General features: G+C 43.7%; 1 protein-coding gene across 1 annotated transcript in view; it reads left to right on the top strand.

Annotated features, from left to right (window-relative positions):
• Positions 1 to 27,897, top strand: part of CACNA2D3 (calcium voltage-gated channel auxiliary subunit alpha2delta 3) — a 987,429-nt gene that overhangs the window by 517,333 nt on the left and 442,199 nt on the right. Inside the window, exons 10-11 of the mRNA XM_077128978.1 lie at positions 6,984 to 7,073; positions 15,944 to 16,057. Of these exons, the coding sequence (XP_076985093.1) occupies positions 6,984 to 7,073; positions 15,944 to 16,057 (204 nt within the window). The remainder of the gene's footprint in view (positions 1 to 6,983; positions 7,074 to 15,943; positions 16,058 to 27,897) is intronic.

The following is a 27,897-nucleotide window of genomic DNA, read 5'->3' as shown; positions in this document are numbered from 1 at the left end:
TTTTAAACTGTGGGAGTTAATTCCCATGAATGGTGAGTTTCCAAGCCTACGCCACGTTCACCCTTGTCGACCAGGAATGCACCCTTAAGACAGGGAGTAAAGGACGTCTTTGCAGGGAAGCAGGATTCCCTAGAGTGTGTGTGTTTTTTTTTTTTCCAGGATACACTACGTCAGTGGTTCTCAACCAGGGATGATTTTAACCCCCTGGTGACATTGGACAATTTGGACATTTGGGGACAGTTTTGTTTATTATTTTGGGTGCTACTGGTATCAAGTGGGCAGAGCCCAGGGATGCTGCTAAACGTCCTTCAGTGCACAGGACCTCCACCACCACCGCACAAAGCATCATCCAGCCCAACGTGTCAATAGTGCCTCATTGAGAAACCATGGATTAGGTGTTTGCTGAGCAAAAGTTGGTGTGTTGAGTGAGAAATGCTGGATCAGGAAGTTAAGTAGCCCTTCACTGTGGGACTTTCCCTTTTACAAGGTTACTCTGGTGCTGTTCCAGAGGGGCCACAGTGCACAGTGCTCATCACATGTGTCTGACTGGAGCAGAATTCCATGTTTATGGGGCATCGCAAAAACTGCATGTGAATGGGGCAGCAAGGGACGCAGGCTTCCATATTGCATGTTTCCAGATACACAAATTTGGGGAACATTGCTTCATGCCTGCATGAAGGTTGGTGAGCATCAGCTTGGGTGGCTGGCCTGAGGTCTGGAATAGGGAGCTGCTGTTTCATGAGGCTTTGAAAGCCCAAGGAGGGTCTGGGTGGCATGCACAGTGTGTCTCTGGACAGGTGGGATCAGGACCGACTATGTAATTTGCAGGACCCAATACCAAAAGCAAATTAAAAGAAAAAAATAATAATGTGGGATCCCTTGTCCAAAAGGCAGGAAAAAGTGCCATTTTTAGTACTAAAATATAAAGCTTTTCCTTCTCTCTTCCAATCTCTTTCTAGACTTGTCATGGTGATTCTTATTTGCTATTTAATATCATTTTAAGTGAAGGATAATTAAAGATTCAAATTATTAGCATTTTGTAGTTTATCTTAACTTGTGCAGTGCCAGTTTTAAATGCAAATTTAAAGACATTTAGCTTGTTTGGGGAGTTGCTAAAATTATACATTTGTATTTGATACTTTGTACATGCCGGTGTAGTTTGTTTCACCCAAACAGTGGAAATGCTGCACAAAACAACTCAACTATTTTTATTCCACTTCTACTAGTGCTCTCTAACTTTTGTTTACTGATATATAAGATGAGACTGACAGGAAAAGAAACTATGGGTTGCCCTATATTTTCTTTTCCTTGTATGTCATCATTTTCAATATAAGTGGTTGGCTAGTACATGGAAGTCACGTGAATAAGGAAGGCTTTGCTAGGGTTCCTTGGTCGTTCATGTTTCTTAGCACACCATTGCTTCCTTTCAGTGTTCAAAACAAGTTCTGGTTGAAAAGGAAAGAGGTGACCACTTGGGGCTGTCAGTGCCCCTGCTTACTCAGTTGTAGATATGATACACTTACCTTGAATTCTGAATCTCACAGAACTCCCAAGCATTCTGGGTCCACCAGGATTCTGTGCTCATGGGGCATCACAAAAATTACACATGCATGGTGCTCAAGGAACAGAGGGCTTGCATATTTTGTATGTCTCCTCTGCTCGTGTGTTTGCTCCACTGTCCCATTACAAAACACAAGTTTAAAGATACAATTATTAAAACTTTCAAGATGGCGGCATCAGAGCATCAAACCAGCTGCTGGGTCCTGGGTCTGCAGGACTGTGTTCAGTTGCACAGGTCACCTGTCTGTGAGGCCAGCCTGACTGGGATTGTGATTTTATCATGAACTTGCTCAAGCGATATAGAGAGCTGTGCTCTGGGTGTTAAAGAGGCCCTGTTGCCCACAGGTTCAGACCTGGGGAGCAGCACTTCGAAAACCAACCTGCCTCATACATTCTGTGCCATCATGGGCAAGTTGTTTCACCATTTTTGAGTCTCTTGTTGCCTACCTGTAAAATGGAAATATACTTGTACTTTTCTTTTATGGGTGTTAGGAGGACCAAACGAGGTAATGCTTGAGAAGCACACGGCTTCTGGCAAGCAATCATCATTCAGCTAGTGTGAGCTGCCATGGGAGCTCGGGAGTGAGGCGATTTCTGAAAGCCTCCCCATGACTGGTGTGCTGATGTGACCCTCATTCACACCCAATCGGTGCAAACATCAGGTCTGTTCTACTGGAATGACCCTGCGAGTGTCACCGATAGGTGGCTGTTAGCTTCTCCTCCAGATACCACCGATCCCCAGCCAGGGCTTTAGGCACTCGGGGCTCTGCTGATGGAATGATCGCTTTGTCTCCCAATATCCAATTTTCTCTGCTCTTAATTGGGAAGACTCAACCATTTATGATAATTGCATACGCAGGAAAGAAAAAACATGATTGCTATTATCACAGAGTTATCAGTATTGATTCAACTAACGCAAATCTGGTTGGGGGAGAGGGTTATTTCGCCATCATCCTTTGCTGGCCTGGATGTTCTGACTGTTTGAGAGAGATAAGCAGGCTGGCTGTGCCTACTGGCAGCTGGGCCCAGGAAGCTGTGGTGCTGTATCTGGTTTCTCTCCCCAGGCATTAAGCTGCACTAATTGCTTTGGAAGTGAGGCTCTTGCCAGGGAAGCAGCGTATACCGTGGGAGTGCCTGAAGCTAAGATAAAGCGTCACCCTCCTCCTCCTTTATTGAAGTTTAGTAATAAAATGGAACTGTCACAATTTCCAATAAACTGTTTATTTTAATTTAGAAAAATAATGAAACTTGGCCGTCTTTTGTTGCGGAGTGTCTTTTCTGCCCGGGCCTATCCTGAAACTTCTGTTCCCCCGTGGCGGGCTCTTGATGCTATTCAGGTTTTAGAGTCAGTAAAATCAACCCCATGTCTGTACCCATTTGGTAAAACCTGGCCCTTGAAGAAGAAATAAGTCATGTTTCAAGGCATATTAGATCACAAAATTTCAAACTAGGAAGTTGGCATAGAAGAGTTTTTGAAGTATAAAATGTAGGATTTATTTTTTATTTCCTTATATCGGAGACCATTGGTTTTGTTAGTTTCTGGTGAATAATAAATTAAAAATAACCTGACATTTTTTGTCCACCAAGTTTCTTTCCAGTGACTTCTTTATTTCCTGTAATATCAGTGAGAGGTCAGCCCAATACCCTTTTGATAATAGGGAAACAGAGGCGCAGGTCAGTGCAGGGGCTTGCTCGGGCTTGTCGAGGGAGTGGTTGGCAGAGCAGGGGCTGGGCTCAGGCCAGCGGCCCCCACCAGCTGCTTCCAGGCAGCACTGCTTTTGCTTTTCCACCTTCTCTTCTGGAGCTTTCCCATTTCACAGGGGGCAAAAGCGAGCCTAGGAGCTGAAGTTACTGCTGTAGGTTCTCCCAGCTGGTAAATATTTGAACCAGAACTAGAACTTGGTCTCCTGACTCCTAGTTCCTTTGTTTGGTTTTTAGGGTCCATAGATTTTGTACATTAACTACCTATATATAATGATAATCATATGATTGCAGTAAATTTAACGATCTCTAAACAGCTACGACTAAGAGTAGAGAAGAAGAAACCTGTAGTGATGAGAGGAAGCAGGGCAGAGAAGTGATTCCTTAAGGAAAATCAGAGGAAGGGGAATGGATGCCAGATAGGCAAAAAATACAGATGCCCCTGGATGCAAAGTCTTAGGGTTTCCTCGGACTCACCAATGGTCGATCTGTCCATGAGGAGGAGAGGCAAATCTAGTCCTTGTTGTCCAATAGATATTTCTGCAATGATGAAAATGTTCTTTAACATTTAGCTGCCCAATGCTATAGCCACCAGCCATATGTGTCTGTTGAGCACTTACAATGGGGCTAGTGCCACTGGGAAAATGCATTTTTAATTTCAGGTAATTTTAATTAAATATAAATATAAATAGGGTGGGTCACTGTGGCTCAGCAGGTAGAGTTCTCACCTGCCATGCTGGAGACCCACATTTGATTCCCGGTGCCTGCCCATGTGAAAAAAGAAAAAAAAAAGAGAAAAATATGTATACAAATAGCTGCATGTGGCTTCTGGAACAGTGCAGCTCTTGGTGGAAGCCACATCTGAGGGAGGGCTCTTTGACAAGACTGATTTTATGTAGGAGGAGATTGAACTGGGTGTTAAAATGAAACTCAAAAGAGCAGATGATGACATTGATTTTGTACAGGTTGTAGAGTAGGAGAAAACAGAGTCCAGAGGTGAGGGACAAGAAAGAGGGAAAGAAGAGAGTCCTTCAACTGTAACATCATTTGGAAGCCCTTAACTTGAGGGAATATTTTTCTCATCTAATATATGGATCAGTTTGTGTCTGGAAGTAACAAAAATCATAGCTGATCTTGTTATAAGAGTGGATTGAGGGGAATTCCATGACATCTTGTTACGTTTTACTCTGTGTCCAATAATAAAAGCAGCCCATTGCCTGAAGCTTCCTTCTGCCAATAACATGCAGCTACACATGGATTAAGACGTACAATTAAATGGGGCTATTGTGTTATTAGGATAAAAAAAAAACAATATTGTGTAAACTTGTGTGACTGAACACAATTAAATGCAATTGACAGAAATGACATCTGTCATTTGCAGAATGTACTTACAAAGCAGAGTCTGGCCCTGCAATGTGAGCTTAGGGCGGGTTAGACACCAGCCTCTCTGGAGGCTGTTGGATAGGGTGATTTATCATGCTCTGTGTCCTTCAGGGTTTGTGTGGGGACCACCGTGACGTGTCCCTTGCCGAGCCTGTGTTCTTCCGATGGTCACCACTGTCCTGCAAGTCTAGTTTCCAAGGCTGATGCTCTTGGTGAAGGGAGACTGGTCTGTCCAGCTGCAGCCGGGGTGCCTGAGCTTCCTCCGATTTGGTTAATTGCCTGTGTCCACCAAGTGTTTACACCTCACATTCTGCTAGGCCTTGGGAATTAGGAGCAAGAAAAGAGAAGCATAAGACTTGGTTCTTGGCCGTGAGAAGAGCCTCTCACGTTGAATGCCTCTCCCCATGTCATTCAAGCCACTTGCGAATCACTTGTAGACCCAGCCCCACTCTAGGTGTAGAGATCTAGAGTGGGCACTCTGCAGATAGACCACCTAGGTTTATGTTGAGCTCATCGCCAATTCCTGGTATATGTGGTGCTAGAAAAATAAATCAACCTAACAGACAAAAACGCTTTTGCTTTTGCTAATTTTGAGAAGCAGCAGCCAATATATAACAGAAAGAGGAGCCCTTTACAGAGGATAAGGCAGACCTTTGTTAGAACCTGGGCCCAGGAAACTAGCAGATGTGTGAATTTGTGCACAGTGTGGAGCCTCAGTCTCCCCACCTCACAGCGTGGTTGTGAGGACTTAGTTCTATGGCATTTGTTAAGGGCCTAGCACGGGACAGGTTTCAGTGATGGTTGCTGCTCCCATAGGCATGAGGATGTGGTTGCTGTGAAGGAGAGGTGGCCCAGGGAAGAGATTCGTATGGGTTGTAAGTATTCCCAGGTGAGCCACCAACTTTGAACCCAGCCTGGATTCATGTTAGGCTTGGGTGTCATTGAAGTCAAACTGTGAGGATTCCACCCAGACTTTCCAACTAACATTGACATCACCTTGCCAGTAAATTGCAGCCCACACCCATGACTAGTTGTCTCTCCTGCTTCCTGATTCATGTTCTATGATCAGTCTCTAGACCTGTTCTGATTTTGTGATGGTTTTGGGTTCCTAAGGCACTGTGGTCTGCGGGACGCATCATGAGTGGTATTGCCATTGAATGCCGATGGTGGTTTTTGGAAATTGTGGGATCCTAGGGCATGGCAAGGAAAGGAAGTCACTCCTCAGCCGGGAAATCACTGGCAAATGTTACCCATGAGCTCACCCTTCCTGCCTCTTTTGGTGATTCTTCTGGCCAATTTGTCCAGCAGACAAAGGTGTGGATGCCTTTGGGAAGATAATAATTCATTTCAAAAGAAAACAAATGGTTTAGAAGTTGGCCCATTAGGAAATAATGCCTGCAGACCTGTGCCACTGTGGTCACAGACTCTGGGCATCAGTGGACATAGCTCCTTGACCCACTCTTGCCCCTCTGTTGGGAGACAGAAATGTATGGGGTGTTCCAATTACTTTCTACTGTCCCCTTCACTCTCTAGCTAATGCTGGGCTTTGGTGTAGAACCAACATAGCCAGAAGGAACTTTGGGCTGCTCCTACAGAGCAAAGGGGTTCTGCCTATTCCCTGAAGCTCTTCTGTATTTCTAGCCCATGTCCCCTTGCCTGTAATTATAATTCTCATTTTGTGATCCAGTCTTCATCCGTGCTCTTTAGAGCTTTTTACTGAGCACCTTCTGTGTATCAGATATGTCATGGACATGGGAGACAGAGGAGGGCACTAGGCAAGTCCCTGGCTTAAGAAATTTCAGTCTTTGTGGGACAAACGTTAATCCGGCACTTACATACCTGGAGTGCTAAGTTCAAAGTGGTTCCAACTGTGGGGTGCTCTGGGTTTGTGAAGGCCTCAGAGGCAGGTGGCCAGGAATGGCTTCCCAGGCTGAGAGGGGGCTGATGTCCAAACTGAGATCCTGAAGTGAGAATTAATGTCATAGAAGTGATCAGGGATAGAGAGTAGGGACAGAAGAAAAGAATCATGAGGTGAAACCGAAGAGGGAAGCAGAAACTTTGGAGGAAATAAGTACTTTTCACCAGAGAAGAGCTAACTTTTTCCTAAAATGCAATCAAAACCTTTAAAAATCATATTGAAGGTAAAATTTACATTGTAAAAATTTACAGTGTGCAAGTTATTTTGTTTTGAATGTAGAAGGAAAAAAGAAAAAATGAATTACGATCATTTGGGTCTGAAAATCAATAATCTTTTTGCCTTAGAATATGCCTTTTCATTCAGGGTTGGCATTTTAAATAATGGGATGGACACTAATGGATTTTCCGCTTTGTTGTTTCAGCACTTCAGGGAGCATCTGGATAAACTTTTCGCCAAAGGAATCGGAATGCTGCATATAGCTCTGAATGAGGCCTTCAATATTCTCAATGACGTAAGCTCCTCTTTAATTGCCTTTCTCCTCTCCAGGAAAATGATTTTTTTTTTTTAAAATATGGACGTTATTATTGTTAACCCTAGCTGTCACTGAGTGAAACCCATAGGCACGGGATCAGAGGTTAAGGCTGGTCATTTGAGTCATCTGGGAAATCAAGTGCCGGTTGGTGAGGCCAAACCAGTTTCCTGCTGGTGGAGTGATGGCAAAGTCTGGTCAGGGGACCCAGGCTTTCCTGCCATACGAATTTAGCTCTAGGCCACCAGTGTCTCCCAATATTCCAACACCTTGTTATACAGATTCTTTTCTTCTGGAAAGCTGAATTTTTACGTAGAGTAGACTCATTTCTCATTGCATGTCCCATTGACTTCCAATCTATGGCAATATATGGAAAAAGAAGGGCTTCTGTGTGAAATATGTTGAGGGGATGCACCAAGCTACACCTCTCCTTCCTTTACCTCTGCCGCCTTGGAGAATCACAATATGCAGTAGCAAATTTGAGTTGACAAATAGTACTGCAGGAAGCAATCCTGTTTAGCTTGTGTTTTTTGCATTTCTTTGAACAAAGAATCCCTTATTAAAATAACACCTGTTAACCTATTGCTATCTTCTGAAACACTTTGGAGAATCCTGGGCTGGTGATTCTGACCCTTGAATCCAATTCTATTAAACTAGAACAACAGGCTGCTTTTTGCATTCTAGTTACTCTGGGAGCAGTGTGAGAAATAATGATGGCCGTCTTTATTAATACAGGTTCTTTATCAATTGTTTAACTAGTATATGTTGCATGCTTTTTTATTGTCAGGCACTGACATATAAGAATGAACAGAATAGAAAAGTCCTTCATGAGTTAAGCCCTCATGGAGCCCAACATTACAATGCAAAGTTCACCTAACTCAGGCCCATGAACTAAATGCAGCCTGCGTCCTGCTTTTGTAAATAAGGTCTTGCTGGAACAGAGCAGTGCCCACCTGTTTTCTAATTGTCTTTGGCTGCTTTTGTGCTACAATGGCTGAGTTGAATAGCTGTGAGAGAAAACTTAAGGCCTGTAAATCCTAAAATATTTAGTATTTGACTCTTTACAGGAAAATTCTGGCCCCATTCTAATGGGAAAAAACAGATGAGGTGATTTGTGCTATAGAGAACAATAAGATGTTAATTCCCAGTGGTAGGGAGTACTGGGGGAGCTGCTGCTTTATATGGTGGGATCAGGGAAGGTTCTCTGATGAGGCAATATTGGAGCAGATCCCTAAAGGCAATAAAGGAGCAGCCGTGGGGATATTTTGGGGGAAAAGCTTCCATCAAGAGGGACAGAAAGTGCAAAAGTCCTGAGGTGGGATGCTTAGTATATGCACCATGTACTGAGGAGACCAGTGTGAAGAGAGCAAAGTGGGGAAGAGAGGCACTGGTAGGAGATGAGATCATGGAGGAGCCACGTCATGGTGAACCTTATAGACTGTAGTGAGGACACTGGCTCTTGCTCTGTGTGAGATGGAAAGCTATGGAAGAGTCTGAGCAAAGAATGTCATGATCCCTCTTGGCTTTCACTGGCTGCTGCACTGAAAAGCGTCTGTAGGAAGACAAGGACAATAGCAGGGAGGCCATTACAAATTATCTAGGTGAAAGATAAGGAGTGGCTTGGACCAAGGAGGCAACAGTTATGGTGTTAAGCAGTGGGAAAACAGAAACCACTCTAGATATTTCAAATAATAGGAGCTTAATTCAGGGAATTGTTTGCACAGGTGATGGGAAAGCTGAGAAGCCAGAGAATGAAGCAATCTGTAAATTAGCACCAGTAAGAGGCAGCTCTTCTTCGAGGATAGGAGGGATGACAGGAGGGGGAGCTGCTGTCACAGCCTAGTGTCTGTGGCCATCCCCATGGGGATGGAACCGTGGAGAGGTCTTCCAACAAGAGCTGGGGTCATGCAGGGAGGGACCTGTCTCTGTGGAAGCTGGGACCATGGAAGAGATGCGGCCATTGCCAGAAAATGCCCCTTCTCCCCAAAGCAGAGTGAAATATCTTAGAAATACTTTGGCTCTCTCTCTCTCTGCAAGGAAAATCATTACCCTTTCCTCTACATCGGACATAACATCTGGGTATGAAAGTCTCCTTAGCACTGTGGGATATGGCTCCCAATGATGAATCTGGCCCTGGCACCATGGGATTGACAACAACTTCATGACCAAAACGGGGAAATTAAGTATAATAAAATAAGGTATCAGTGGCTAAGAGAGATCAAATAGACTCAAGAGCCTATTCTGGAGGCTACTGTTATGCAAGCTTCAGTTAGATAGTGCTAATTGCTATGGTTTGCTAAACTCCAACCAATATCATTCCTGTTAACTCTTAAGAACAGCTAGGACTCAAACTGAGACTCTATAAAAATTTCAGGCACTAAATTTGCTTTCCTGGAACCTATAATTTCCAGAGGGTTCATAGGCCAGATAAATCCTGAAACCCAGAGGGATCAGCCTCTGAGATTATCAACTAATTATATCCCCCTATCCTTTAGTGTCAGCACCAGTTCTCAACATGAAAAAGTCAGAACGGGCATTGCCTAAACATCCCTAAAGACTGGGAGAAGGATCAAAGGAAAAGGAGGAGTCATAACAGAAAACAGGATTTAACAAACCTGTATGGCTGTGGAATCACTATATTGATATTTATTTTAGCCTCCAGTGTTTTGGAGTAGCTAGATGGAAAAATCTGAAATAGTGGAATGATAACCGACAATAAACTCTGAAATCTGTACTGTAACTACTTGTTGGAGTGTACTTTGAAAATTATTGCTCTTTCTTGTCTTTGAATACATGTTATATTTCACAATAAAAAATGTTTTAAAAAAAGAAATATGGCCAATCAGAATAACTAAAAAGAAATACATTGGCTTCTTCCTTGCTTCCACTTTGGATGAACATTGTCAAAACTGTTGGGAAACCTGGGAAAATACGGTTTGCAGGAAGAAGACATGGGGTGAATCTGAGAATAGCTAGGCAGTGAGTGGTCCAGTATCGAGTTATCTGGCAGGACCAGGAGATATCAGCTAGAGGCCCTTGCATTTCGGCTGCAAGACAGGTTGTTGTCATGTTGTAGGTGAGTGAGCTGAGGCTCAAACAGGTGAGTCATTTGATGTTGCATACCTTGTGTGTGCTGGACCATTATGCCTGACTCCAGAACTTGAGGTATTTCTTCTTGGTTATACTGGCTCTAATTTCTAGGGCCTCTTCTATCAATAGTGTCTATTAGCATGTAGATCATTTCGGTCTCAGTCTTGAGCCAGTGCTGAGAAGAAGAGAAAATGAAGAGGGAAGATCGATTTCCTTTGTTCTAACTCAGTTGGCTTTGTCAATATAAACCTGAAGCCATTCCTTCTCACCATGCTCTAAGGGGCCTGCTGGCCACAGGTAATTAACCTTTATGTATGAGGTGGTGTTTTGGACACTGCTTCCATGTTAACAGCCTATTAATAGTTTGAAAACTCAGTGAGCCAGGGCAAAGGGCCAGGCTATGCCTTTAAATTCTGGTCTGACTCCCTAGCAGGCACTGTCTCAGGACTTGGAGATGCTAAGTCTGCATCACAGCATGCTCTTTCCAATTGGTAATGTTGAAAGGACTTGTTACAATTTGAAAATTGGCTCTCTATTTATATCAGCAGGGAGAGGCTACTCTGAGCTGGGGAGTTCCTGTTTGGAAGTCTTCCCTGCAGTGAATGTGTTTTCCTGCTCTTTGGCTGAGGTGGTGAAAGAACAAGAGTCAGGAGAGCATTATCTGTAGTTAAGTTTGTGGCCTCCAGAGTCAGGTAGTATGGACTGAAAATCCTGACTTGGTCTGAGCTCACCTTGTGGCTCTGAGGAAACTATTCCAAATCTCACCCTTATTTTCTCATCTATAAAATGGGATGGGATAGATCCAGGATCAGCTCCATCATTTGCAGGGCCCAGTGCAAATTAAAGATGCAAGGCCCCTTGTTCAAAAATTATTAAGAATTTTAAGAGAGTGATAGCAAAGCATTAAACCCACTGCGGGATCTGCAAAATGTGGAGTCCTGTGCAATAGGGTGGATTGTGTGCCCATGAAGATTGAGAATTCAGCGTGATGAAGCACAGCCTGGCTCCTTTTAGCAGTACTCGGTTGGGTGAGCAGCTCCACCTCCATGACTGCTGGGCTTCTAGGCAGGCTCTACCTTCTTGTCAGGCAGAGCATCTCCCACGCTTGATGCTCAGGTCCTACCCCCTCCCCAAGTCCTCGGGAATCTCTCTTCCCTTCATCTTGCCCTCTGTCTTCTTCTTGCCTTGATACCTGTTCTTCTTCCATCTCTTTCACATATTCATTTCATCCTCAGCCCATCTTAGCCAGTGTTTCCCATAGCGTGCTTGGTTGAATGTTGAATGCTGTCTGCCAAGATACTATAACGTAGGGGTTTTAGTCAATTTCGGGAAATGCCATTCCCCTCTTGGAGACTCACAGTGCACTTGAGCATATTAAAGGGCCTGAGAAGTCCTACAGTGACCATATCTTTTAAAATGTATTTATACCAATATTCACTGAACTATCCTAGGACCTCTTCATGTCACAAACTGAGTTTTAGCATCTTGTAGATCTCACAGCTCACAAAGCCCACTTTCAGACATGTTATCATCCTATACTTCGGGGGAACATAATTACTCCCATAAGGACCTCTAAGATCCAGAGAAGTGACCAGCATATGGTGAATTTTTTTTAAATCCTGGTGAGCCTAAGTATTTTTGAACTAGACACCTCCCACATTACCTACCTGTCCTGCCTTCTCCTGCAGAGGACTTTCTGGAGTCTGGCCAATCAGAAAATCTGATGGGCTGAAGGTGAATCTCAGAAAACAAGAAGCTGAAGCAACAGTAGATGTTAGAAAGTGCTCCTGCTTGAGATTTGGTTGGCTGCTGGCACTGTATTCTTTTGTGTTCACATTTATCCCAGAGAGAAGCATTTTCATCCCATCTCATGCCATTGGGCTTTTAAAGAGCCAAACTCCTTGACAAACACAGAGATGGTTAATTTCCCATAAAAATGAAGCTTTATCTATTTTCTACTCCATCAATATGACCTTTAAGTGATAGAATTTTCTTCCTGTGCATAATGTCTGCCTTTGCAAGCCAATATGAAATAAATAACTATTTCTCAAACACACAGACTTATGCACCTCCATCCTCTACCCACCCCCTCCGCCCCCTGAGAATTGAAATTGTGATTGTGGCTGGAACTTTGAATGGTTCAGAGGTTACTATAATTAAATAAATTAATTCTGTCTTACAATTACCTGCATTTCAGTTTCAGTATTTGCTCAGATGACTTAAAGGCTTGCAGTAGTTGATACAAAGGGCTTTGAAGGAGCATTCAAATAAACTTCTAAGCCCCTACTCGCTATTGATCTCTTCTGCATTCATTACATTCTGTAAGAAACCAGAGCCAGTTTGCTACAGTAGTTAGCATCTACCTTGTCATGTGACAACTGCAATTATCTTTTTGGGCGATGAATGTGATCTTTGCAGTGATTACCTTTTAAAAATTTTTCTTAGCCAATTAAATAAAATTCGGTGACATTTCAAAGACTGTTAATCAAAACCAAATGCTCTAAATGTCAGGATGCATTGAAATTTTCGCTGCTAACTGATGAATCACTGAGCTAATTGTAGTTCATCATCAGGCCCTTGTCATTGTTATTATTATGGAAAACACTTTCATCACTCTCGCTATTCAATAAAAAAAGTTCCAGACAAATATGAAGAGGAGAGATATTACTCATCAAAGCATTTGAATTTAATTGCATTCTTCAAAATTCTCCAATTGCAGACTGCTGCAGAGAATACTAGGGATCCAGCCAGAGAAGAAAGCGATGTTTTAAAATAAACAGCTCCTGGCAGCCTGTTTTTCCAATCTGCATTACTCAGATATCTTCATTTCCCTCTCTTTCTTTTCCTTTGTTTGGGGGAGTTCTTCCAGGCTGTTTTCAAATGAGTAGTATGAAGGTCTCCAAAATTTCTCCCCTTCTGCAGCCTCCTGTGGCCTGAAACGTACATTGCTTTTACTCAGTGGTGCTTGCTGCTCAGTTTAAAGGCCCTGTTGAATGTCAGCCACCCAAAACATCACCAGAACAACCTGTTGACAAGACAAGGCTGTGTCTGTTTGACTGCAGTGAGGAGAAAATGCACTCCCAAGAGAGGGACTTAGTAGTATCTCAGAATTGAAAGGGCAATCAGGCTATTTATTGGAAATCTGAAGTCTGCTTTACAATGGGTCTTCAATGAAGAGGGAATAGGATTGATTAGGATCAGGTAAGGATCCTAATATTGTAGTTTAGGACTGGTGGACATAGGAAGGCAAAGGTTTTGAGGTCATGAGTCCAAAGAATTTTAGGGTGTACGTTGTCATTTGATGCTTTCCCTGAAGAGTTGACGGGTCTTTCAGGAAGGTCCTGAAGTTTGCAATAAAGTTATATGCAACTTGTATCTTCTAGGGCAAGAGTCGTCTGGAATAGTAAGTTCTGCTGATAAAGACACTATAATAGAAAAGTCATGTGGAAAGCCATGTGGTGTGATGGCTTTGATTTTCAGGTTTCTCTCCCCTAAAATCACAGTGGCATGGACCTTGTCTGCTTAGTGACTCAAGTGCACATTCCAGTCTGAGCTGTAGGTATGGCTACCAGTACCAGGACTAGTGTGTGGGTAAAATGTAAAGAACACTCACTCAGGGGACTAGCCCTGGTGGCTGCCTTGTCACACTGGAACCCTAACAGGGATGGAGAGACTAAGAGGCAGGAGAAGAAAACCTTTGTGGAGCCTTACTAGGTGTTACCATCTGTCCAAGGAGTTTCATGCCATTATTGAGAGGTCGTTGAGTGGATTCTAGAGTTAAACTACCTGTTTTCAAACCCAAGCTTTGTCAGATAGTTGCTATGTGACCATGGGCAAGTTAGCTAATCTCACTGTGCCTCAGTTTCCTCATCTGTAAAATGGGGATAATGATAGTAACCTATATCAAGGGAAGGTAGAAATTAAATGAATTCATACATGTAGCCCAGTATACCTAAGTGAACATTTATTAACCTGTATTATAAAAACCATGTAACAAAGAAGAAAAAATAGAAGACAAAACAAATAAATGAATAAAAAAGAAATAAAACAAACAAAATCATGTAAGGATGTTATCGCCATCTTATAAATGAAGAAATGGAAGCATGGGAAGGAGAACTTGTCCAAGGCACAGAGCTTATACTGTGCTGTGGTGCTCCATGCTTGTGTTGATTTGGCTACACTTTGTCCTAATAAAGCCAGTGAGGCAAGTCTGTCCATCAATATGTCTTTCCATCCATCCATCCATCCAACCTACCTTCCATTCATCCATCCATCATCCATTCATCTGTCCAACCTTTTTTCCATCTACCTACCCATCATCCAGCCATCCTTCCTTCACCCATCCTTATATCTTTCCATCCTTCCATCCATCTGTCCACCCAGCCACCCATTCATCCTTCCATCCATTCAGTTAGTAATGGTCTTCTCTTAAATTACTACAATTTTAATCTCCATATCACAATTCTGTGTGCACAGAGACTGGTCATTACACTTGATCTCAAATGCTTTGTGAACTTTCTGGTTCACCAGTGGCCAGCCAGCAAAGCAAAACGCAGCCTCCAACCTTCCCCAGTGTCTTGGTCAGTGGACTGAACATGCCAAACTCATTCTCACTGAGTACCTTCACACTTGTTATTTGCTGTCTTTGGAATGCCCTTTCCCCAGATATTTCCTTCCTTCAGGTACTATTCACCTTCTCAAAGAGGTGTTCCCTAACTGTTCTTTCTAAAGTCACCCTCTCCCCCAACATTCTCTATCTCCTTTCTCTACTTTTATTTCCTTAGCATCATCACTGTCAACATAGTTTATTTCTTTACCTTGTTTCTTGTATGTCTTCCCAAAAATTCAGGAGGGAAGGGACCTTGTCTGTTTCATTTCCAGTACTGTGTGAGTACTCTTAAATGCTTTTAGAATAAATTAATAAACTTGACAGACTTACAGCAGAATGAGTTTTCTCTACTGAAGATTGGACTTTCTGTGTATTTCCTGTGTCTCAGCATTGTCATACATAATTGTAATATTTTTAAACAACATGCTGTTGGTTTTAATCATAGCATTGACTAAGGTAGTTCTAAAATGTATTTGATTCAAGGGAAGGATGAGCATCTCTGACAACCCTAAGCTGGTCACTCGACTACCACTCAAAGAGGCTGGGAGCTTTTAAAATGTTATGTAAAGCTGGAATTTGAGAAAGTTTAGGCTTTTTCACACCAACAAGCACATCTTGGAATTTTAGCACACTTTACATACTGCTAACAATATCTTTAAAACAGACCATTAGAAATGCTCCTTGGGCTTCTTATCTGATTTGCCATATTCCTGATTTTATTTTATGATACATTCTGGAGCCATCAGATCCACTCAAACCAGTCTCATTTTGAATTTGAAAGAGATATTGCTTTTCATATAACCTGCTATAATGTAATACGTCTATAAAAGATTATTGTCTCAATTTCTTTGGCCTTGTGTTCTGTAGCAGCATGACGGTAACTAAATTCATGTGTCCTAGAATTTGACTTCCTACCCATGCATGATTTTTAGAAATCCCTTCAGTACCCAATATTTGGTTCTAATTTGTCAGAGCAAATATGATAACCCATTCATGGGGAAAGACTTATCATGTAAGTTCTGCTTAGGCGTGACAGAATGAGCTCTCATTCTGGGAGGTTTCTTAAGCCCAAGGCCCATAGTGTCTTTGAAGTCTCAAGGATATAGAGAGCTCTCTGATTTGTATTTCATTTTGAACTTATTACTTTCCACAGTTCAATCACACGGGACAAGGAAGTATCTGCAGCCAGGCAATCATGCTCATAACTGATGGGGCAGTGGACACCTATGATACCATCTTTGCTAAATACAACTGGCCAGATCGAAAGGTGAGTTGATGCTGATGCTGTCTTTGCAGAATGAAGTCCAGTGAGAATCTGTGTTTTGTAGCCTCTAGATTGCCCAAAGATGAGTGACCTGTATAGACTTAATCTCATAATGACCTATGGTTTCTCAGCCTTATGTTTTGGGTTGACCAAAACCAAAGACTATAGCTTTTCTTGTTTGCTAGATGGAACTTTTGGAGCAGAGAAGAAACCTATTAGATGGGTTTGATGTGTTCAGATTGGGTGGCATTTCTCTTTACTTTTGTTTACCACAGGCTAAGAGCTGTTTAATGAGCTCAGCATCTAGAGGGTTTTGATGTCAGCTGTGTTTGACTGCAGCCATCTCCGTTGTGCTTCTGTGTCTCCATGGTTCCTTCGTAAGCCTTCATTACCACCTGGAACCTTCTTTCCTTCTTGTGGTGCTGCTCTCCACCCTTATCAAAGCTTGCTGTTCTCTGTTCTAGTAATTTCTTTGCTTTCCAAGATGATATTTGTTTATCTAATGAACTCAATTATTAGAATGTGAGAGTATCAGTGGCTGATATAAATATTTTTTATGCCCTTTGAGTGCCTTAACCCCAAGGTTCAGAGGTTAAGGTTAACCAAGCTGTTAGCTAGTCTGAATTGCTTAGAACCCTCCCAGTATTTCCCTGCATACTTCTCCTTTCCTGAATAATTCAGGAAGACTGAAGTAAAGTTTGACTTTTAGAAAGGTATCCCTACCAACTGACCTTAGGGTAAGAACCAGCGTTTAATGTCTGAAGACTGCAGTCATTTGTAGGACTTGTCTTCGTCCAGTTCAACCTTGGTTCTCACAGCTGGAGTCCTGCCCCTTCTCCAACCCCAAATTCATCCTTATTCTATACCTGGTTTGTGAGTCAATTATCAGCAGGTCTCTGTGGCTTCCCAGGCACTCCTGGATAGGGACAGGATGAAAGCAGAGGACCCCTTGGGGCCTTTCTAGGCTCCTGTTTCTCAGAAATGTTAGGAACTGAGGTTGCCTGGAGGTCCTTGAATACTAGGTGAGGAGGTTGGATGAAACTGTGCAGCTAAGGGAGCCCCTACTTAACTAAAGCCTCTTGGGCAGGGTGGTGATATATGACCTACCTCTGGTTATCATGGGAAAGAACAACAACATGGACTGAATCATCATCCTCTATGGGATCCCAGGAACAGGTAGTTACATTTTAAAATAGGACATGGACAAAAGGGGAGAGGAAAAAACAGGGCTGAGATGAGAGCCAGTGAAGGTAGGATCTATAGTAATTGCCACTCACTGGATGTGGCCAAGGGCTTGGAAGGAAAGGAAAATATAGCAGAGGTGGTGGAAACAAACTAGAGAGGTCAGGAAGAAGAGCAGGGATGGGATCAGAAGGGATCATAGAGTTATTTTACATGTATATTGAATTTCTGGGAATTCAGCTAACAAGAGACAAATGACACCTGCATACTTGACTGCATTTGAGAGAGTGTGTGCCCTTGAGTGAGCATAAATTGGGAGATGCTCCATTTTCTCTTGGCCATTCTTGATTCCTATGTGTCTCTGATAACAGGCATCATACCGTGCTATGCATGAGCCTGGTCTTTAAAGACATACATTTTGTACAATATGGTCCCCAAATGGACACTAGCTCCTTTTTCTGGTGCTCAACCTTGGAAACAGTCATCTCTTTGGAAACTGGAGGAAAAGCTGGCCATACTGGGCTTAAGGAGAGTATGTGGATTCAGACGTGGCACCTGTCTGAAGTATTTCCAAGAATAAATTTGGCCAAATAGTCTTCACCATAAGCACTGACTTTAGAACCTAACCCTTAAATAAGATGGAAGTTTGCTATTTAATAAGGTGGTTTTAGATGCCTCATCCTCAGAAGGACTGAGTATTTTGGGTGATGACTCACAGGTAAAATTAGAGGCCAGAATTAATTCCTGATAAACTGCATGATCTGTGAGAACGAGCATACCAAACAAGGCTCTGTGCCCTTCTGGCGTACATGGCAGTACTGGGTTCATGGTCTGTATCTCAAACACAGCCTGCAGTTGACTGACTGACTGAGGGTGTGAGAGGGACATCATAGCTCGAGCAAATGTAGGTAGGATCGGATCTTAGTTTGACAGTTGTCTATGACAGATACTACAGAATGGGAGGGTTTAAACAATGAGAATTTATTGGCTCGTGGTTTTGAAGGTTAGGGGTCTAAAATCAAGGCATCTCAAAGACCATGCTTTCTTCCCAAATTCTGAGTGTTCTGATTTGGCTGGCCATAATTCTTGGGCCTCCTTGGCTTGCATTTCTTCCTCCTGTCACATGGTAATCTTTCTCTCCTTGTGTGTGTTGATTTCCAGCTTCTTGCTCCTCTAACTGCATCTGAATTTCCTCTCTTAATAAAGCCTTCAGTCATCTGGACTAAGGCCTGTCCTCATTCAGTTTGATCATACCTAGATAGGATCTTAGAAGGTTCTACTCACAAAATAGTTCACACCTTAACTGATAATGCATCTTCAAAGGGTCTTGTTACAAATGGATTCATACAGTTTCACAGATTAAGATTAAGAAGGTATCTTTATTGGGGAATATAACTCAGTCTACCACAAGTAATATACCTTGTGCAGCCGAAAAGAACATTTGCATGTCTCCCAGCATGTTTAGGAATATTTTGCCTTATTTAGAACCATTCCAAAAAGCAACAAAAAAAAGTGAAGAGAGCTTTCAATAAACGGTTCCATTAACATCAAATGTTTTACTATATGACTCTCCCATGCTATAGTGCATGGATCTCTCCTGCTTGGTCATACTCAATGAGTAGTGGTTGCCCAGGAATTTGAGATATTTAAATATCTTGTCCTTATACTTATAAGGAGAGGCATAGAATGAAGGCTGTAATGTCATAATTCTTCAGACAGAGCACAAACCTCAACATATCTTTCCAGATGAGCAATAGTGACTTATGCCAGGTACTTTCTTGGATTAATTGGAACCATTGTCCTCAGAATTTCAGCATTACTTGAAGCAATTTGATCTATTTATAAATCATTTCAAGCAGAAGGAGATTTTCTCTTTAGCAAGAGGGTCTTTTTCTTTCCTACTACATTTTGGAGGGAGCTATGACATTCATATATATCCTTTCTCTTCTTTATGAACCTCCTTATGAAGGTGAAGCTAATAAGTTAATGTAAAACCCCAATGTGATTTAGCACTGTTAAGGTAAGATGATGTGCAACATCTAAGCAATCATCTTGCTCTATTATTTTGAACATCAGATATTCAGTAGAGGCTTATGTTGATGCTGTACTTGGCAATTTTAAGACTAGAAACAGGAATGGGTTTAGGCAAGAGACAGATGATCTTAAGATATCTGATTCTCATAAGATGATGCAAGCATCGGATTCAGCTAGAGATCTTATTCCAACACAAATTTTTGAGTCCCAGCCCTAGAGGTTCTGATTCTTCTGAGTGGGGCAGAGGAATCTGCATTTCAAACAAGGTCCCTGATGGTGCAGAGGCTTTTGGAGGGAAACCTGAGAACTATGGCCATAAGAAGTAACCCAAGAATTAGGATTTGGTTATTCTGTGGGCTTTGTCACCTCTACTTCCCTGTGTTCACCTTTACAAGGACCTGCTCCCTCAGTCAAATCCACTGCATAGAGGTGTATTTCTTGGCCCACACTGAAATCCTGCCAATTACTGTCCAACATTTAAAAATCTGGAGATATATAAAATTCTCACATTTTGGTTTCTCTTATAAAGAGAGTCATGTGGTACTTAAGCACCAAGATTCCCATATGGCAACAAATGGTTGGGACTGAAAAGTGGCTGATTCTTCAGCAATGCATGCATACCCCTCTTGGCCATCACCACCACCACTTGCTGCCCTTCTCATAGCCCCTCACTCACGCTTTACCCACCCAGCCCAGTCAAGGTGTGGAGTTAACAAGTGCTTGCTCTTTCTCAGCCTGTATTTCCCAGCTTCAGCATCAACAGCAATGAAGAAGGAGAAGTGTGTGCAGAGATCCCAGGATAGCCTCATGATTTCTGCCCCTGATATTTATGTCCTCTGGAATCTCTTCCTGTTGAGTGTGGGTGAGACCTTCTAGCCAATAGAATATGATAAAGATGAAGGACTATTCCAGACGTAATCAAGGTGCCAAGTCAGTTGATTTGAATTAACAAAAGGAATACTTTCAGAGGTGGGTGTTATATAATCAGTTGAAAATCTTTAAAGAAAAGGTATCAGACTCTCCCAGAGGGCAGAGAGACTCATTTTTGACTATGTTGGAGAAGCCCAAGTTACAAAAAAATGTGGGTAGCCTCTGGGTCCTGAGAATGGCCTCTAGCCTGCAGCCAGCAAAAAGCTGCACCCTGGTCATATAGCCACACGGAAATGAACTCTTCCAACAACTGAATGAGCCTGAAGCCACTTTCTTCCCCAGTTGAACTTCCATGTGAAAACACAGCCCTGTGAGCACCTTAATTGCAGCCATGTAAGTCATGTCCAGACTGCTGGTCTGTGAAAACTGTGAGATAATAAGTGTGTGTTGTTTTCAGCCACTAAATTCATGATGATTTCTTATGTAGCAATAGAAAGCTAATATGTAAAGAAAAGAGAAGAGAGAAAGGAAAGAGCATGGCTTATCATAGCAGTGTTCTAAAACGTTCCAAACCTAGTGGCTTACAACCCCAACAGCTTATTATTATGCCATTCTGTGGGCTGAATGAGTGTGACACCTTCGTGGTGTCAGCTGAGGTCACACACGGAGCTGCATTCAGCTGGGAGCTTGGTGGGCTGCTTGCTTCTACCCCAGTGGCCTCTCTCTCGGTGTCTCATCTAATCCCCTAGGACAACATTACATCCACTGTCCTTGGTATGGTAGTTTGGGTTCCAAGAAAGGAAAGGAAGGGAAGAAAGAAAAGAAATGAAAAGCAGAAGGAAGTGAGGAAACAGGCCAGGGAAGGCTTTCTAACAGTCATTTTTAAATGCTGTGTGCCACCTAGCCAGGACTTTGCTCAAGGCAGGTGCTTAACAAGTCCTTTTAGAGTGCATTGGAGGAAGGAATGCATTATTGGTGATTTAGCTATGAGTCTGTGAAGGCAGCATCATGATGGCCTGCGCAGTGTGCCCCTTACCAGCATTTCATTTCAGAAAGCAGAAATGAGGAGCTATTTATTCATTTGCTGGATGCCATTTACTTTTGCTTAATATCCATTGGTTAGTGACTTAACAGCAGCTCTTACACACTTGGAATGAAATATGAACTCCTCAATGTGAAACAGACTTGTTCCAGAATCTGCTCATGAAATAAAGTTGCATATATTTTTATTAGAAAAAATGGCCATGCCTGCTATCTCTGTAGTTGCTCTTCCAAGGGAGCTAAAAAAAAAAAAAAAATCCCTAGAATAATTTATCTTTACCTCCCCCGGTGCACAAGGCAGAGAGGCAATAATAGTTGAATGGGTAAGAGAGTGGTTAGTAAGTGATTTTAAAAGGGGTTGGCCAATCTGGCCCATTGCCTGCATTCTGTGGCCTGTGAGCTAAGAATGGGTTTCTTATTTTTAAATGGCCAAACAAACAAACAAAAAAAATTAGGACGAGTAATACTCCAAGAGCTGTGTAAATTATGGGAAATTCAAACTATATTGTTAATAAATAAAGTGTTATTGTAACACAGCCAAGGCCATTTGTCTACGTATTGTCTATGCTAAAAGTAGAGTTGAGTAGTTGTGTTAAGAGACTGTCTGGCCTGCAAAGCCTGGAATATTTGCTAATGGACTCTTTACAGAAAAACTGATCAGCCAGTGTGTGTTGAAAGTCACTGAGATACCCTGGAAGTGTATGCATTAGGTCTACAGCCATATGCCACAGCTTTCAGGTCACCAAGTAATAGAGGAAACACCTGGGGGAAATTAGACTCCTTCTTTGTGTGCATCTAATTCTCACTGAAACCTACTGAGGCAGGTACTATTATCATCTTCTTTTTGAGGTTGAGGAAACTGAGGCACTGAGAGACTACAGAACTTATGTGGGGTTCCGTAACCAGCGGTTGGTAGAGCCAAGATAACCCAGGCAGTCGAATGTTGAGCCAGTTACTTTAACTATCATGCAGACAATTAGAGGACAAAAGCAAAATAAAATGACTGTGGGTCAGAGGAGGAGAAGTGCATACTGTGAACACTGCCACCGGGATAATAGGGCCATTCCTTGCCCTTCCCTCCATGAAGGGTCCGCCGAGCCTAAGGGACTCAGTGATCTCAGAAGCCCCCAAGGCTGCGGGCAAGGAGAAAGAAGAGAGCAGATTGAGCAGCCTCAGGATGGCTTAAATGTGCCTTTTCTAAAATGACAGGGACATTTCGAAGGTGAATGCAATTCTGGTTATGTATACTGTGTGTTTTATTATCAGTTATCTCAGGAATAAAAGTGAAGACGATAGCTTAGAGACCCTTTAAGCTCACCAGGCTCAGGGTCCTTGGGGAGAGCCTCGGTGCCTGGCTGCAAGGAAGGGTGAGACAATAGCAGCTCTTGGTTCTGGGAGAAAGGGAAGTTCTTGATCATAGAATGGCTTGGGGGCTGGCTTTGGAGCATTTTTGGAAACGCTGTTGGATATCACAGTTCTTTGAGCTCCCTTGGGGCTTTGCCACAGGTTTCTTAGCCTTGGCATCATTTGGAAACTAAAGCTTCCAGTCAGCCAAACTCCAGTAACCTCCAAGTTTTGAGGCTTAGTTCTGCTTCCGCCATCATGGAAGATTTTTTTTAAACGCAGGAATCCCCTCTCTCCTTACCTTTCTGTGGGGCATGTGCCATTCTGGGGGCAGAGTTTATGAGAGGGGTTAGGACTTATCCTTTTAAGAATCCGATACTTAAAGGATTTTAAGCGATTTGCAAGGAATCTTTTTTCCTCCCTCCCCCTTCTCTCTTTCCCTTCTACCCTCGTTCTCTTCTCTTTCTTTCTCTTTCCCTTTTCCCTTTGTTCCTTCCTTTGTTCCTTCTTTTGTTCTTTCCTTCCTTCCTTCCCTCCCTCCCTCCCTCCTTCCTTCCTTCCTTCCAAACTGCATTCTAACTTATTCTCTTCTCTGCCTTCCCGATGACTTTACAAATATTTTCTTTGCCTTCTTTTGAGCCAGTTGAGAAGAGAAGAGATTTGCCCAAGACCAAGGCAACACAGGGATGGAATTAAAATCAGGCCTCATTTTATCAAAGGGTGTCAAAATACCTCCTTCTCCACCCACCCCCACCTCCGCTCTCTTGGCTCTGCCTGTTCCTTATCCCTTCGAACTCCATTGATGTGATGTCTGGAGAGTGGCAGTAGCTGCTTAACAGGGAAGTAGAGGGAAGAAAGTAGCCATGTCAGGGGAAGCTCATTCAACAATATGCTTGCGGGCCTGCTCTGTCCTGGTCAGTTGTACCAGGCTCTAGTAGTGTGGTGCCAATGTGACCACTGCAGAGAGATCAGAGATGGCAGATAGCAGATCATAGATAATGGACAAGGAAGAAGATAAATTAATTAGAAACCATGATGAATCTTCTGGGCGAGACAAACAAGGGGCTGAGAGAGAGAAAGGAGTGGTAGCAGCTCTTTTAGACAGGGTAGCCAAGGAAAGCTTCTCGAAGGAGAGGCCATGTAAGTGAGAGGGGCTTTCCAGGGGAAGAGTGTCTGACAGAGGGAACAGTATCTTCAAAGGCCCTGAGGTGGAGAAGGCGGGCATGTGGCGGGAAACACCATGAAGAGTGGGAGGCAGCTGGATCCTGGTGAGCACGGGGAAGTGACATGGAGTGAGGCTGGCAAGACAGGCAGGGCCCAGCTCCTCAGGGCTTGTGGGTAACAGTGAGGCATTGGGATTATGAGCCAAGAGTAGTGGGGGGCCATGGCAGGCTTTTGTTTTTCTTCTGGTGATGGGCTGGGAATCAGACCTGGGTTTCCTGCATGGAAGGTGAGCATTCTAACACTGAACCACCTGTGCACCCCATGGTAGGCTTTTGAGCAGGAGAGTGATGGGATCTGATTTGTACTCAGGAGTTCTCTCTGGCTGCTGTGTGAGGAATCAGGCTAGAAGACTTGGGCTGTTTGCGGTTTTGGTATTAGCTATCTCTTTGATTCCGGTGGCGGGGGGGGGGCTCTTATTCCCCGTGAAGGCTCCAAGATGCTCATGCTTTCTACTGCCACTTTATTTCCAGGGCCAGTTGGGTGGCTACATTTCTCTGTTCCTTCTCTCTATCAATCCTTTCCTCCCTTCCTCCTTGACTGAGGCAGCTTTTTGGTCTGAAAGTTTCGGATGAGTTTGTGTCATTGCTGTCTATTTTAAAGGGTGATAACTACTAAAGCTGTCTTAGGAAAATAACAGGAGCATTCATTTCTCATGGTCAGTCAGTGGATGACAGGACAAGGCATTATCAGTTACTGTGGTGAGAGCTCGTGTAGACTGTCCTCAGCTGGAGGGAGAGTAGAAATGGTTGTCTCCTGGCTTCTTTTTAATTACTACTGTGGGTCACAGGCATCTTGTGACTCCCTCAAGAAGAACATGACAAGACAAGTTAGGAATGAGGTCCACTGATGTGTGGCTGCTGCCAGCCATCAAAAACCATTTCATATCAGGCACAAGACACAGCTTCTGGGGCACCGTCCCCACCACTACCACTGCCATTTCTCTTCCTGGGCTCTATGAGGTGCCTCAGCTTCCCCAAGTGCCACCATCTTCATGAAGCAGCTTGGAGACCCTGCACATTCCCTGGTGACTCCCACCATTCTCCAGTAAATGGCTGCCTGAGAAGCCAGGCTTCAGGGAAACCCCCTGGGGCCCAGGAGCTGCACCAAACACTTTGGCCCATCCCATAGGTAGGGCACTCTTGTCCCATCCTCGTCTTACACCCGAGGGGCCTGAGGCTCAGGGGGATTAATACCTTTGCCCCAGAATCCACAGCTTTGGAAAGGAGACTCTGCTCCTTTGCCACGTCTCCAAGTCCTGTGCTCTGCCACGGAATTCTGTTAGTCACTGTGGGGTTGGGAGGCATGGACTTGCTCAAAATGCTGCCTGAGTTCCATTCTCTGAGGGCACCACTCTGGAATCTGAATGTTGTTGGAAGCCCATAGACCACATCTAGTGAGTGATAAAAACTTTGCAGCCTCCTCTGTAGCTCAGCAAAGAGTGTCCAATCCCAAGTGTGTTGAGAAATGCCAGTTAGAATGGCTGTGTTCTCACTGTGTCAGCCAGGGTACAGTCAGGGACAGAAATCCACCATTTATTTCAACAGAGAGAATTTAACACTATGAATTTTTAGCCAAGATTGATGAACCTAAAGTACAAAAAGCGAACTCTAGGGTATCATAAACTAGCAACTGCGGGAAGCAGCTTCTGTCCGCATGGCAGTGGGAGGGAGGGGTAGTGTGGGTAGGGAGGGAAGAGTTATTGGGAAAACTTCGAAGAAGCTAGGAGGAGGGTCCTGTGTGGTTAGGACCCAGACTTCTGAGGAGAGGATACTACTGGGCAGGTGCTGGGGTCTCTGAGGGGGATACAATGAGGCAGATTCTATGAGCAATTAGAAAAGCTACAAATTGAATCCATTCACTGCTACTGGAAGGAACTGTCCCTGCCCGGGTGAAGAAGCCTTGCTGGAATGGTGTTCACAAGAACAAGAAGTGGGCACGCAGTGAGTCCCTTCTTCACCCATCCTGGCAGCCACCCCTAGTTACCCTCTTGGCAGACCCTAGCCAGGGTCAGCTGGCCAGGCAGAAATGCGGTTACAGAGCCCAGCCCCAGCCTCACAGCCTGGCATAGCAGGGCAGGTTTGGGGCTAAGACACGTTGGCTTATTAACTGGCACACACATGGGTAACTGAAAGTTTGCTGAATAAGTTTAGCATCACTGGCATGTTAGTGGTATATCAAGTTCTTATTTCCTGGGTTTTTATTTTTCTTGGACTATTGAGTAGGGCCCTGAGATGGGGGTGGAGGGCCAAATGGGAAGAGTGTCGTGTCTGGATGCCAACAAATTGGTTTCCCCATCTGTAAGATGGGGCTAATTCTCTACAACCTACAGTGTTGTTAAGAATCAGACAAGCGGGTATGCTACCAGTGCTGTGCCTGGGATACAGCTGGCGCAGCCCCTGGCGGCTATGTCACCGTTACCGTCTCTGGTGCTGTCACTCACTCACCTTGTTAAAGTCCCTCTGTTAGAGTTAAAAGGTAGTTGCGCTGGATGAATTCAAGATAGTCCTGCAATATTTTTTCCAATGTGGAAATAGAAAGTGCTCTTTTATCCTTGAATATGGATTAAACTTATGCCACGTCTTGGTTGACTTATAAGAAGACTAAAGTATTCAGCAACATTTTACAAACATTTCCAGGCTTTTCTTTTACCTGTTTCATGAATAAATACATATGTGCTATACTTTTAAACTATATTCTGTCACCTAGCAGAATAGACTGAGAAATATTTGACCAGTCAGTACCATTGACTTGCAGTACATAAATAGTAGTTAATGGTTGTCAATTCACAAGGGATTCATGGAAGACCAGTCTGTCAGCAGGAGTGCAATGTGAAAGGGAGATGTGAAATGTAATTTTGTTTTATGTTGTTTTCGTCTAGAGTGATGGTTAAGGCTTAGACTGCCGAGTGGGTGACCAGGCTTCCATGTTCCTGTGCTAGGGGACTTTGGGCAAGTGGCTTAGTCTCAGTGCACAGTAGTTTTCTCATCTAGGAAGTGAGGACAGGGCTGCTACAGGGGACAGATGTGTAATGCCCATAGTCTAGGGAGTCCCTGACAAGTAGCAAGTGGTCAGTGTACTTAAGCCACAGAGAAGAGGACCATGGTCTGTGGGATCCCAGAGCAAGCTTAGGAAATGCATTCGAGTAAAATTCCTCAGGAGACCTGCTCTGCTGAGAACACAGAACAGAATACTCATCTGGCATGGTGGATTTGGGGGTGTACGAAACCCTTCATTTCCCTTAAGCAGCCTCATGCTATTTTCTTACCTCATTTGCTCACTTTGCAAAACTTCCACCTATAGATGGTTTGACAGGAAGCCTCAAGCCAAATGTTAGTGGAGGGCCGTGGAGTGTGAATGGGCAAGACCCGAGCTCTCGTCAAGCAGAGGCTCCATGGCTTTGGTGTCTGTGAACTGCCAGGTCCCCCAAAAAGGTGTGCTGAGGCCGAACCCCATCCTGTGTATTCATTATTTCATCAGGTGACCTGATGCCCAGTTTGCTGGGATTTCCTTTGTAGGCTGGGTCAAAGAGGCAGAACCCCTCCCTCCTACCACCACACCTTTTCTGCCGGAAAGGTGTCTGGTGTGCTGTGGCCAGGGGCTCACAGGTCCAGCAGCCAGCAGAGCCTCTCCACCCCCTGCTCTCTTTTCCCTGCATATGAGTTGTGATTAAATGTCATACTTCCCAGCTCTCATTTGTTCATCTTGAAGCAGGCATCCCATGGCCTGTTCACTACAGAACAGCAGGCAGACCTTGTGGGAACTAAAGGCAGGTTGTGCCACTGATCCACGCCTACACCTCCAGTGGCCCTCCACTCTATGCCGAGTTCAAGGTGAAGCCCAGCAGTGGCCCACAGGTGGCTCTCCCTTCATGCCATCTGTGTCACCCACCACCCCCAGACTTGCGAGCACCCTGCCAGCTGAGGGCATCTACAATGCCTGGTCCCTCTGCCTGAGACACTTCCCCCTGCATTTCCTCAGTGGCTCACTCCTCACTTCATTCATGTCTTTGCTCAGATACTACCTGCACTGGGTTAAATAGTGTCCCCACAAAGTTTATGTCCCCTCAAAATCTGTGAATGTGACCTTTTTTTTGGAAGGAAATTCTTTGCAGAAATAATCAAGTTAAGATGAGGTCATACGAGGTTAGC

This window comes from Tamandua tetradactyla, chromosome 15 (assembly GCF_023851605.1).
Source record: "Tamandua tetradactyla isolate mTamTet1 chromosome 15, mTamTet1.pri, whole genome shotgun sequence".
Classification (NCBI taxonomy): Eukaryota; Metazoa; Chordata; class Mammalia; order Pilosa; family Myrmecophagidae; genus Tamandua; species Tamandua tetradactyla.
Note: the sequence above shows the minus strand (reverse complement) of the source record. Positions and strands in the feature narration are given on the sequence as shown.